The sequence below is a fragment of the Pecten maximus genome, chromosome 1 (assembly GCF_902652985.1).
Source record: "Pecten maximus chromosome 1, xPecMax1.1, whole genome shotgun sequence".
NCBI lineage: Eukaryota > Metazoa > Mollusca > Bivalvia > Pectinida > Pectinidae > Pecten > Pecten maximus.
The window spans coordinates 39,863,581-39,875,873 of NC_047015.1; the positions used below are offsets into that span (position 1 = coordinate 39,863,581).

Below are 12,293 nucleotides of genomic sequence, written 5' to 3' on the forward strand. Positions count from 1 at the left end.
AATAGCTCAAATTTAAAAGAAATTTTCAAACACATTACTCCTACCCCTCCTAAGATATACAAGTTTTTAAAGATTGCTTAAACATCTTAGCGCTCAGCATATTTGGAGTGGGACGACTGGTTCGCCCGTTGTCAGTATAATGTGACCGGGTGGGGTGTGCTGCTGGGTGTCTTCGGCAGTATGCTTCAGCGAGATAGCACTATAAATCGGCAAAAGTTCCGGCCTATCACAAGGAGACTCAACACGAACATACCGCAGCCTCCCAAAACACACATTCGCACTCACCACACGCATGCATGTCGCACACACGGGAGGCCGTCCTTAAATGACCTTAGCTGTTAATAGGACGTTAAACAAAATAAACCAAACCAAACCAAACTTAAACATCTGAATAATTACCTTTTTGTGCATCTTCTTTAAAATGAAGTGATGCGAATGCCGATGTATCGTTTAGCCAGAATATCTGTGAACCACCTGTAAGTTTCATATTGAAGTTGTAGACAAAACCACTTCATCAAATTAATTGAAAACCCTTCAAAACAATGAAGTGTCATGTTTAACATATAGCCTGGCTGCTAAATTCAGCTAATCTGACTAACTATTTGGAACTGATGCCAGTTATCAGAAGATTTATTAGAATTTTATCAAAACTATCTTATTTGTATACATTATGGATGTTAATAAACTGCCAAGGACCAAATCTGATGTTTTTACACCAGGAACAGCTCATGATTTGAAATGCCATATATTTTTCATACAGTGACAAACTGCATTTTAACATTGATCCTATAATGTTACAATGTCAGATCGATTAGAATACTGAGTGTTCAGCAATGTTAGCAGTAGATTTACTAATCAAAGGGAGATAATAAGCCAAAAAGCAATGCTATCTAATATACAGTATTAAATAAAACTGTCTCCAGCATCAATTTTTAACATTATTTATCCTATAATGTAGGCCTGGTTCCTAAAGGTTTGATAGAAAGTGGATGTCAGGAGATTACTGACCAAAGGGAGAGAATAGATGAACAATATCACTGGTCTTCCACTCCTTGGGAAATGTTAAATGGAACACATGGTCTCTGTTTGGAGTCACTGAAACAGAAGTGTTTCCTGGACTGTAGCATGTTCATGGAAGTGGAGTAATATTAATTCAAATTTTGTCATGATCTGAAAAAAACTGTAGAATATTTCTTTCATGCAGTTAATCTCTTATTCCTTTTTAATACCATATAATCCTATATTCTTGAAAAATCTACACTTTCAGAATTACTGGTATCAGATTATACAATGATATTTTTTTTATTATCATTAATGATATTCAGAAATATTTAAAGACATTTGGAAACTTATAAATCATGAAATTATCTTTATATAAAAAGCAGAATAGTTTTAAATTTATAATTTTCCACAACAATTTCCTTTATCTTGAACATCACTCCAACGACAGTCAAAGGGAGATAATTTCACTCACAATCTTGGCCACCTAGGTTAAGATATGGGATATCATAAACTCGCATCAGGAACAGTCTATAAAAATAGTTAAAATAAATACATAAATAAATAAAATTATAAAGCAACAATTCTCATATTAGACAGTACTCTATGAGATCTTTTCAATGTCATTTATAAAAATACCCATTCAGTTTAACTGGCTTGGAAAGTTGGCAAAAAAAAAAAAAAAAATGCTGTCAAAGTCAAATAGATATCTAACATTCAGAATCATTTTTTTTAAAGTCTGAACAACTGAATTCAATGCACCAGGATTGTTGGATTGGTTAATGGGTGTTTAATATAGGAGTTACAGAATGGTTAAATTGTTTAATAGGTGTTTAATATAGGAGTTATAGAATGGTTAGATTGGTTAATAGGTGTTTAATATAGGAGTTACAGAATGGTTAGATTGATTAATGGGTGTTTAATATAGGAGTTCCAGAATGGTTAGATTGGTTAATAGGTGTTTAATATAGGAGTTACAAAATGGTTAGATTGGTTAATAGGTGTTTAATATAGGAGTTACAAAATGGTTAGATTGGTTAATGGGTGTTTTATATAGGAGTTATAGAATGGTTGGATTGATTAATGGGTGTTTTATATAGGAGTTATAGAATGGTTGGATTGATTAATGGGTGTTTAATATAGGAGTTCCAGAATGGTTAGATTGGTTAATAGGTGTTTAATATAGGAGTTACAAAATGGTTAGATTGGTTAATGGGTGTTTTATATAGGAGTTATAGAATGGTTGGATTGATTAATGGGTGTTTAATATAGGAGTTATAGAATGGTTAGATTGGTTAATAGGTGCTTAATATAGGAGTTACAGAATGGTTGGATTGGTTAATAGGTGTTTAATATAGGAGTTACAAAATGGTTAGATTGGTTAATGGGTGTTTAATATAGGAGTTACAGAATGGTTTGATTGGTTAATAAGTGTTTAATATAGGAGTTACAGAATGGTTATATTAATGGGTGTTTAATATAGGAGTTACAGAATGGTTGGATTGGTTAATAGGTGTTTAATATAGGAGTTATAGAATGGTTAGATTGGTTAATGGGTGTTTAATATAGGAGTTACAGAATGGTTGGATTGATTAATAGGTGTTTAATATAGGAGTTACAGAATGGTTAGATTGAATAATGTGTTTAATATAAGAGTTACAGAATAGTTAGATTCATGAATTGGTGTTTTTATTTTAACCAAGGTAGCCTTACTTGTTGGTAAATGGCTGGACGAGGGGTGAAGATGGTGGAACAATGTCCTGTGATGGATTCTGGAAAGTACCTGTCACAACAAACAAACAAAATCTTTTAAGTTTTTAATCATTTGCTACTGTTCACATAAATGTTCATCTTAAATTTCAGGACTAAAAGTCTATACAGGTAAAACACAAGTTGTTTGGATAGGCAGCAAGAAATACAGTAATGACATTTTTCTACCCGAGTTGAATTTTAAATGGATAGATTTACCCTTCTTGGGATTGAATTTCATGTGGATTTACATAAAATACCTAAAATGAATTTTGATAAAAAACTAACTAAGATTAAATCAATAATTAAGAGTTGGAGTAAAAGGTATTTTTGGTGGATGTTTTTAAAGCTTGGAATAATCTTTAGAGTAAGAGAAGAGTTATATAAGAAAGAAGGTTATTCTATTCTTAAATTATCGTTATGGTATAATAAAAATATAATTGTGGGTAAAAAAGTAATTTTTTTCCCAAACTGGTTTAAGAAAAGAATAATTATAATTAATGATCTAATTGAGAATAAAAGTGATATTCTTTCTTTTCATTTGAAGAATTTTGCGATGTATATGGGAACATAGCAAACTATTTACAGTATCATGGGAGTAATAAGAAGCATAAAAGAGTTCCTTAAAAACTATCCTATCCTAAATAGAACCCCACAATACCCGATCATCCCTTTAGATTTAGACATTATTTTTAAACAGAAAAAGGGGTCTCAAGATTTTTACAAACTAATCATAAAACAAGAAAACATTGTTTTAGCTCAAAATAAATTGGGAAATATATTTGATTTTGATAATGATGCATGGCAAAAGATATACTCTCTCCCATTTAAAATAACATAAAATACAAAACTACGATGGCTACAATTCAGAATAAATCATCACATATTAACCACTTATGCCGTTAATCCTAACTGTACATTCTGTAATGGTGAAAGGGAGACAATCACCCATATTTTATGGGAATGTAATGAAGTTCAACAATTTTTGTTAAATTTTGCATCATTTTTAGATATCATTACTATTCCTTTTGCAATTAATAAACAAGCAATGATTTTATTTATGATAAAGTTGAAAATGAAATTATTTTAATTTTTAAACAATATCTGTACAAAATCAGGTGTGCTCATAAATCATTAAATGTTATGGTGTTGGTAAATCTAATAAAAGATTATTACACAGTCCAAGTACTTTGCTCAGGGTAAAGGTGAACAGTGCCTCAATGTTTTTAATAATGAATGGAAAAAATGGTTAAAACTTATTGAACTTGCCTGATTGAAAATGTTGAAAAAAAAACAAAAAAAAACATCTTTAAGTTACCTTTTTAATATATAAACCGTATCATCCCCCTCTTTTCCATCAATAAAAAAAAAAACAAACATCTTAACACTTACCTAATGGATCATCTGTATACAATATGTAATAACAGAATAAACATTCGGAGGTACAATGTCCTAGACATATAAGTAAGATATCACAAAAATATCATTTTAAATCTTTAAGTACTGTTGTGAAATTGCACACCATATCGTGATGTACGCAAGATTTCTGCACTGCATGTGAAAAAGTATGTACAATATGTGGACAGAAAAAGTAGACACTAATATTTATCACACATCTGTGCACATGATGGATCAGAGATGTGTGATTTCTTTGTGGTAAAGTTAGTTTTGAATTAATTAATGTAAAGAAAATGTAAAGATTTCCAAATGTTTTAATAATATGGGCTTATGATTATACCGATATACAAGTCAAAATAATGTGTCAAGAGTTTTCTTTTTAGGGTAGGGTATATCGGAAGTCTCTACATACCTAGAAAGTTTGACATACAGATGAAACATATTCCTGTCAGGTAGGCATCATACCCTGCCTCATGGAGTGGGCCCTTCTCTGTCGTATATTTGGAGAACTTTTCTGCTATTTCTTCAAATCAAAATACAAATAAAACATTAATTGATACAAATTCATATTTTATAAAAATTGTGACAAATGGTAATTAAATAAAAAACTAAATAATAAAATGTGAAAAATGACTATACACACATTAAATGTAACTACATTGTATATAGAGATATGATGATACAAACTTTAATGTAACTATATAGAGATATGATGATACAAACTTTAATGTAACTATAGAGATATGATGATACAAACTTCAATGTAACTATAGAGATATGATGATACAAATCTTAATGTAATTACATAGAGATATGATGATACAAACTTCAATGTAACTATATAGAGATATGATGATACAAACTTTAATGTAACTATAGAGATATGATGATACAAACTTCAATGTAACTATAGAGATATGATGATACAAATCTTAATGTAATTACATAGAGATATGATGATACAAACTTCAATGTAACTATATAGAGATATGATGATACAAACTTTAATGTAACTATATCGAGATATGATGATACAAACTTTAATGTAACTATAGAGATATGATGATACAAACTTCAATGTAACTAAAGAGATATGATGATACAAACTTTAATGTAACTATAGAGATATGATGATACAAACTTTAATGTAACTATAGAGATATGATGATACAAACTTTAATGTAACTATAGAGATATGATGATACAAACTTTAATGTAACTATAGAGATATGATGATACAAACTTCAATGTAACTATAGAGATATGATGATACAAACTTCAATGTAACTATAGAGATATGATACAAATTTTAATGTAGCTATATGTAACTATATAAATATCTTTTGTGATTTAAAAAAAAAAATCCCATCAAGTTACAGGCAAGGGTGTACTTTTTTAGTCATACTGAATTTGTTAAAATTTTGATTGAAAATTGCCATTACTGAAGTGAAAAAATATATTGACTATCAAAAACCGGCATCTTATCATTTAATATACAATTACATACCACAGGCGTCTGAATCTGGTAAGTATTTATAGAAAAAATCCATATCTTAGCCCCTGCTCCTACTATATTAACAAGGTGTAACACTTGAAAAATCAGAAGTTGGGGGTGAGCTTCGATTCACTTTTAATTTAAGTTCAATCTGACTAAAATATAAAAAGCACAAAAACTTCAGTAACATACCTTGATTTAGAATCTATAAATATCAACGTGTAATATTCTTCTTTAAACAATACTAACTATAATCGTCGACCAATTAGAATATCTGTTTAAAAAAACAGCTCTAAGATAGATAGCCTTCTTCCCTTTCACAGTCGATGCTGATTGCATCTTCAAGTGTTACACCTTGTTGATATAGTAAGGTGAGTAGTAGGGGTTATAGTAAGGTGAGTAGTAGGGGTTATCATTTTTCTATAAATACTAACCAGATGTAGAGGCCAGCGTACATCTCTACATATATATACAGCTCTAGATCAGTAGACGCCTGAGTACATCTCCACATATATATACAGCTCTAGATCAGATTCTATACTAACCAGATGTAGATGCCTGAGTACATCTCTACATATATATACAGCTCTAGATCAGATTCTAAGTGTGGTAAGGGTTAATGAGTGGACACACTGTTATGATGGAATGACGGCCAAGATTACATTTAACACTTAACTCACAAAAAACTTGACATGTGACGTCACTATTCCATATTGATTTTATATTGAGTGAAACAGCTCCTTTCACAATAGTACCACTGCCTGTTATCAGTGTCAAGATTAATTGATCGTTAAGTTTTAATTATCACTGGCCTGTTTTACCATATCATGAAGCTGTGTCAACCAAATCGTATGACATATACGCAATAACATTATTGTGATGTCATAAATTATTGATGACATCCTATGATGTTACACCATTTTCTCTACAAAGTTTAAATTTACCTCTAATAATATAACATAAAGAAATTAATTGAGTGCACTTACCTAATTCAGATTTATAAATAAGAGTTATGTGTTAAACAAAATCTAACACTCATGACTACGACATATGCAATTTAAATTATTAAACTCGTTCAATAAATTCCATATGACATAGTCACACATGTAAGTTCCTCTATTTACTACCTTATTATAGTATGAAAAAGAGATACAATGCATTAATTAAAGTCAATACCAGTACTACATGGCCTTCAGATCACAATTCATTTTATAAGTAGCTGAGAGACGGAGAGGTGTGCTGTGCCTAACTGGCAATAATGTGTGCTGTTTATAAAGTAATTAAAGAGATTCTCTACCTACCAACCTGTGCCTTCTGGAAGGGTTTGTTCTCCAGTATCTTTTGAAGATCAGCCAGAACTGTGCTCATTATTCTGTCCTACACACAAAAACCAAAATATTACGTTGACTTATTATTACTATAACAAATGTACAATGTGTATCTCAATTGTTTAATGATTTTGTTTTTGTTTTGAAGATTCAATAATTTTATTATCAAAACAAAAATATATATTTCAGTTACAAAGCTTATTCAGGACAGTATCATAATTTTAATTCAGTAAAAAAGATTCCTACCTTCTACTTTTTTTTGTAAATTACTAATTAAATGTCCTATATTTCTTATCTTGAGGTAGGATTTAGATTTGTCTTCGGGAATAGCTGTAATTAACACAAAATTATGTCCCACTCATAATTTGTGCATCAACTTTGTACATACGTGTACTCGCCAATATATGTTCACTTACCTTAAAGGGACTGGTGCTAGCCATAAGTTTAGTGTCTAACATTCTGAAATCCACCAAAAACAACCTCCATGTTATTTCACTAAATGCTATACTCATCGATACCACAATCAAAATCCATTTCCTCCGAAGAGTTATTAGATGAATTTTATATCAATTTCAGTGACAAATATATATCATCAACACACACATAAAAGATTAAGACATACATGGACTTTTAACACATGATAGTTTCCTTTGTTTACATATTAATAACAAATGAAAAAATAAATTTCTAACTTACTTGGGAAAGGCAGACATGCACATGTCTTTGAATTCTTCATAGCTCTGTAAATAAAGGGGAGAAAATAATCTAACCAAGAACTCTCCATCATATTCATTCAAACTGGCAATCATTATGAAATGTTTAAACCTCATTTCTTCGTATTTTGTAAACTTTATTTATTTTAAACCAATCAGGAAACAAAATAAATTATATCATACACATGTAATTATTAAATTGATATACAGTATAAATCACACTTGTTGGCCAGGATGGAAGCATGCGGTGGGTCTCGGTGTGGGTGGAGACATGAGTACCCGGGGAAAGCCCATGGATCGGGCAAATGACCTCGTAGCTTTTCACATCTGATCAGGAACAGATCCCTAGCCACCTAAGTGAAAGGCAAGTGTAACCACTGTGCCACACTAACACTCATTTCCTCCGTTTTTATCCGCAAGAATTTATTTCACTAATTAATATTTTCTTTCTTACCTCTGTTTTTATTCGCAAGAATTTATTTCATTAATTTATATTTTCTTTCTTACAAGTTCTATTCAATCAAAGCTACTTCAAAATGGAAGTATGGCTGGGCAGTTTTTATCCCCCCCCCCCCCCCCCCCCCCCCTCCCCTTACATAATCAACCTGCATAAATGCCAGTGAAATCTCTTTTTTGTTGTACAAAATGTACATAATTATCATCATTAATAATCTTTTTTTAACACTTTGTGTTAATGGTTAGATATTTGAATAATGTGTTTGATGTCTAGAATTAATTCAAAGGACCTATGCATTTGTCCATCCATGAAATCCAAAGGATGCATTCTCGATAACTTATCCTATCTTCATGAGTGAATGACATCCCTGGAATTTTGATAATTGATTTTGACATACTCCAAATGTGCAGAAAAGGTAAATTTGTGTAACCCTTGGATTTTTTAGGTGGAATGCTATAGAACAGCGTTATCTATACCTCTGGGAGTGGGTAGAAGAACTGGTGTAGTATGTGAATGAGGTCCAGCATCATGTTGTGTCCTACTACCAATTTACCCTGTATAAAAATAACATACTATCATTAGGTTTGCACTGTATCTATATATATAATTATTCCTCTAGTCCTTGTATTACATATAGAATAGAAATAGACCATAGAAATACAGTACTATGTAATAACCATATATCAAATTAACTAATTTAAAATTTAAAATAAATGAACAAAACTTTATCTGTTTAATGAAAGAGAATTCATAACTTACAGACTGTGATATAGCACGAATGACTTTGGTGAATCCTACAGCATTGTCCAAATCAGCCTGAAACGAAAATATCAATAAATAGTCAGGCAACCAAAAGATATCGTATGTTTATTTACATGTTTGTCTTTTTTTTGAGGGAACAATGTTTATAAAGTATAATTATACAGTCGAACCCACTTAATTTGAAATCGGATATATTGAAATATCGTTTAATTTGAAGTGAAATAAAATCCCCGTCCAAATGCATTCTTTGTCTTTGTATTGTTTCATCGGTTATTTTGAAATCGGTTTATTTGAAATATCGCTTTATTTGAAAGGAAAGTATTGCCCCCGGCAATGCTAAACCATTGTTTATGTACCGCTTATATTGAAAGTCGCCACGACTGGCTTAGATTATATAATTACCGGCCGTTACGGTATGTGCGTCCGATCAATAGATAGGTAAAAATGAAATTCTGATTTACACAATACATATAAATTGTGACTTTTAATCATTAACTGCGTTCGTTATGAGCATGAATCTGTATTTGTTTACGAAAATACCTTGAGGGACACAGCTTATTTTGGCTACTGATACATATATACATCGAAATTGACTCTCATTTAACTACGAGCGAGACAATTACAAATGACGAGGCCATTATTAGGGATTTGACAGACAATGATAAAAACGTAACCAGAACAGTGATATTGACAACGACACTCAAACAATTCGTGAAAATCCATCTATCATCGACGCACATGTCCGATTTCAGACGGAAGTTTCTTGGAAAGTAGCCTGGATGTACCGGAAACTGTTCTCACGTGTGTCCGCGAACGCAACATAAACAAAAACAAGCAACAGTCGAAGACTTCTCCCGTCGAACTTAACATTATTTTTAATAAACTGTGAAACTATTATCATTTTGGCACCGATTGTAAATGCTGACTAAGTAAAATCAACTATATTGAACAATGGTGTGTTGTTTGACGTAACGCGGTACTGAAATATGTCGGCAAAAGGCTGGATCCCGGTTATATTGAAAACCGGTTAATTTGAAGTATTTTTCCATTCCCCGAGCATTTCAATATAACCGGGTTCGACTGTACTTACCACTTCTGCAGCCTGCTTCTCAGCCTCTCGTCTCTTCATGTCTTCCTCACTCTTTATCCTCGTCACAACAATGTGTCGTTCCTTCTTCTCACCTGTCTGAGTCTCCAAGTGTATACCTGATGGAAACCTAAACCACATACAGTGTTTATAATGTTGAATACCAGACAAATTCACAACACTTTAATATAAATTCCTACATGATATTTTGAGATGAAACACTCAATCTTGACTACATATCATTTAAGAGATATTTTATACATAAAGAAAGTAAAATCAAGATTATAGAGAGTAATCAATAAGCACACTTAATTGAAAAGGTGATAACCGCTTACACTATAAAATAAGGGTCTAGAAAACTAATTTCACACAGTGCCTCCTCCACATGTCCATTCCTACTTCTAACTTTTTTAACAGTCTAGTGTCCAACTTGACCAAGAAAATAACTATTATGTCAAGCTTTGTCTAAAGGTTTCCTTTGGCAGAATAACAATGTATTGAAAACAATGTGACACCAACAAAGGGTAGAGAGCTGGAATAGGAAGGCTTAATGCCTGGGACATCTACACACTTACTGAGCTCGTAAAGACTGGTATATCAGCTTCCTCTGAAAACCATTACAGGATGGCAAGCTCAGTTTGTCTTCAGTTAACTTTTCAATAAAATCAGAAACTTTCTCACTGAAACAAAACAACAGTGTTATACAACATGACTTAAAACATCTGACTCTGGATAGATACACAAGTCCAAAATGTAAATTGTCATTGCAGGGACACTTCTCAAAATGGTTTTTTATCACAATTATCACAAATACAATATATCAACAATAATGACAGGACAGGTGAGCTTAAAAGATGATATTGGCCCAGATGGCCCTATTCAGTAATATTACCAAATTTCTTTGATGAATTCCTTCTGCTCGTCCGGAATGCTGACTGGCCCCTTTGAGGTCCCTTGAGAGACTCCGTCTGGTGTGACAAATGCTGGAGAGGAGAACTGGGAAAATTGCTGATGTTTCTGCTGTAGTGCCTCACGTAGATTAGCCTCATCACCAGGTGTCAAGTAAGATATACCTGTAATTAAAGAAAATCACATTTCTGACATATCAGTAATGACAGAAAGAAGCCATGTATTCAAGGATTTGTAAGATTTTTACAAGTTCAGAACACATTTCCAAAATTTTAATGGATCCCAATACCAAGATATAGAGTGGGTACTCATGACAAATTAAAACTAAAATTTGAGCGAGTCCTGCTTGTCCATTCTTTAAACTAAAATTTGAGCAAGTTCTGCTTGTCCATTCTTGTTACCATGTGGGTAAATCTTGTTACCATGTGGGTAACATTCACTTTTGCTTACTAGTACTGTACATGTTAACAGCACCCATGGAATATGTCATGGCTTAACTGAAGGCTTAGTCATATAGCCGCAGATAAAGCAAAAATCAACCAAATCTTGAGGTTCCCATAATATATTCCAGGGCAGCAGAGGTAAAAGTTAATGTAACCTCTTGATCTTGAGTACTTGAGGAAAACATGGGACACTAATATCCGAGTCCAAAAAATTATTGATTCATTATCAATTTATCAATCGATTCTTGATTTCAATAATTAAAGTCAAAATCATGACAGCCATTTCACAGAAAAAAAAAAATTACCAAATACATGTAGGCTAGGTAGCTATCAGATGAAAATGTTGAATATATATCAGAGCGGCTGGATGTGTTTAGTTTTTTTCAGTCACATAATAGTATTATGTAGATCAGCCTGATCAATCAATCTTAGAAACATTATTATAGGTTTAAAATTTCACCCTAATTGATTTTTACATGAAATGGTACTTAAATCTGTAAATACAATGTAGTATCATACTAACCATCTTTAAATGCTTTGTTAAAATCAAACCCTTGAGATGCCAGAAACTCTATACTTGAACTCTGCAAAATGTAAATATCATTATTAACAATACATGCATGTACGTAAACAACAGCATATTTTACTTTTATTAACATAAATGAAAATCTGTAAAACAAATTATGTAGGTATCAACTTATATTGAACACTCTTGTCTGCCCGGATGGAAGCTCGCAAGAAGTCTTATTGTGGGAGCTCGAGGAACCCTGAATACCTGAAGAAAATCCAAGTGGTCTGGGAAGTGAACCCATATCTTTTCATGGCGATCAAAGAATCACTTAGTTGAAAATTGAGTGTGTAACCACTTTGCTACCCGACCATCAACATGTGGTGGCAGGATGTTTATATAGACTCAAAATTACACACAATTATTTGTTTTCTATGACACATCT

At 32.1% G+C, this 12,293-nt stretch overlaps 1 protein-coding gene across 3 annotated transcripts in view; it reads right to left on the bottom strand.

Moving 5' to 3' along the window:
- The window catches only part of LOC117333587 (poly(A)-specific ribonuclease PARN-like), a 28,855-nt gene that overhangs the window by 12,262 nt on the left and 4,300 nt on the right, over positions 1 to 12,293 (bottom strand). For all 3 annotated transcript variants that reach the window (XM_033892960.1, XM_033892953.1, XM_033892945.1), the window contains exons 6-19: positions 11,864 to 11,924; positions 10,881 to 11,061; positions 10,564 to 10,668; positions 9,992 to 10,118; positions 8,899 to 8,955; positions 8,616 to 8,693; positions 7,666 to 7,709; positions 7,386 to 7,428; positions 6,943 to 7,018; positions 4,559 to 4,669; positions 2,713 to 2,782; positions 1,475 to 1,530; positions 1,009 to 1,095; positions 400 to 474 (exon numbers count right to left, since the gene is read on the bottom strand). In XM_033892960.1, coding sequence (XP_033748851.1) covers positions 400 to 474; positions 1,009 to 1,095; positions 1,475 to 1,530; positions 2,713 to 2,782; positions 4,559 to 4,669; positions 6,943 to 7,018; positions 7,386 to 7,428; positions 7,666 to 7,709; positions 8,616 to 8,693; positions 8,899 to 8,955; positions 9,992 to 10,118; positions 10,564 to 10,668; positions 10,881 to 11,061; positions 11,864 to 11,924 — 1,171 coding nt within the window. The remainder of the gene's footprint in view (positions 1 to 399; positions 475 to 1,008; positions 1,096 to 1,474; positions 1,531 to 2,712; positions 2,783 to 4,558; positions 4,670 to 6,942; positions 7,019 to 7,385; positions 7,429 to 7,665; positions 7,710 to 8,615; positions 8,694 to 8,898; positions 8,956 to 9,991; positions 10,119 to 10,563; positions 10,669 to 10,880; positions 11,062 to 11,863; positions 11,925 to 12,293) is intronic.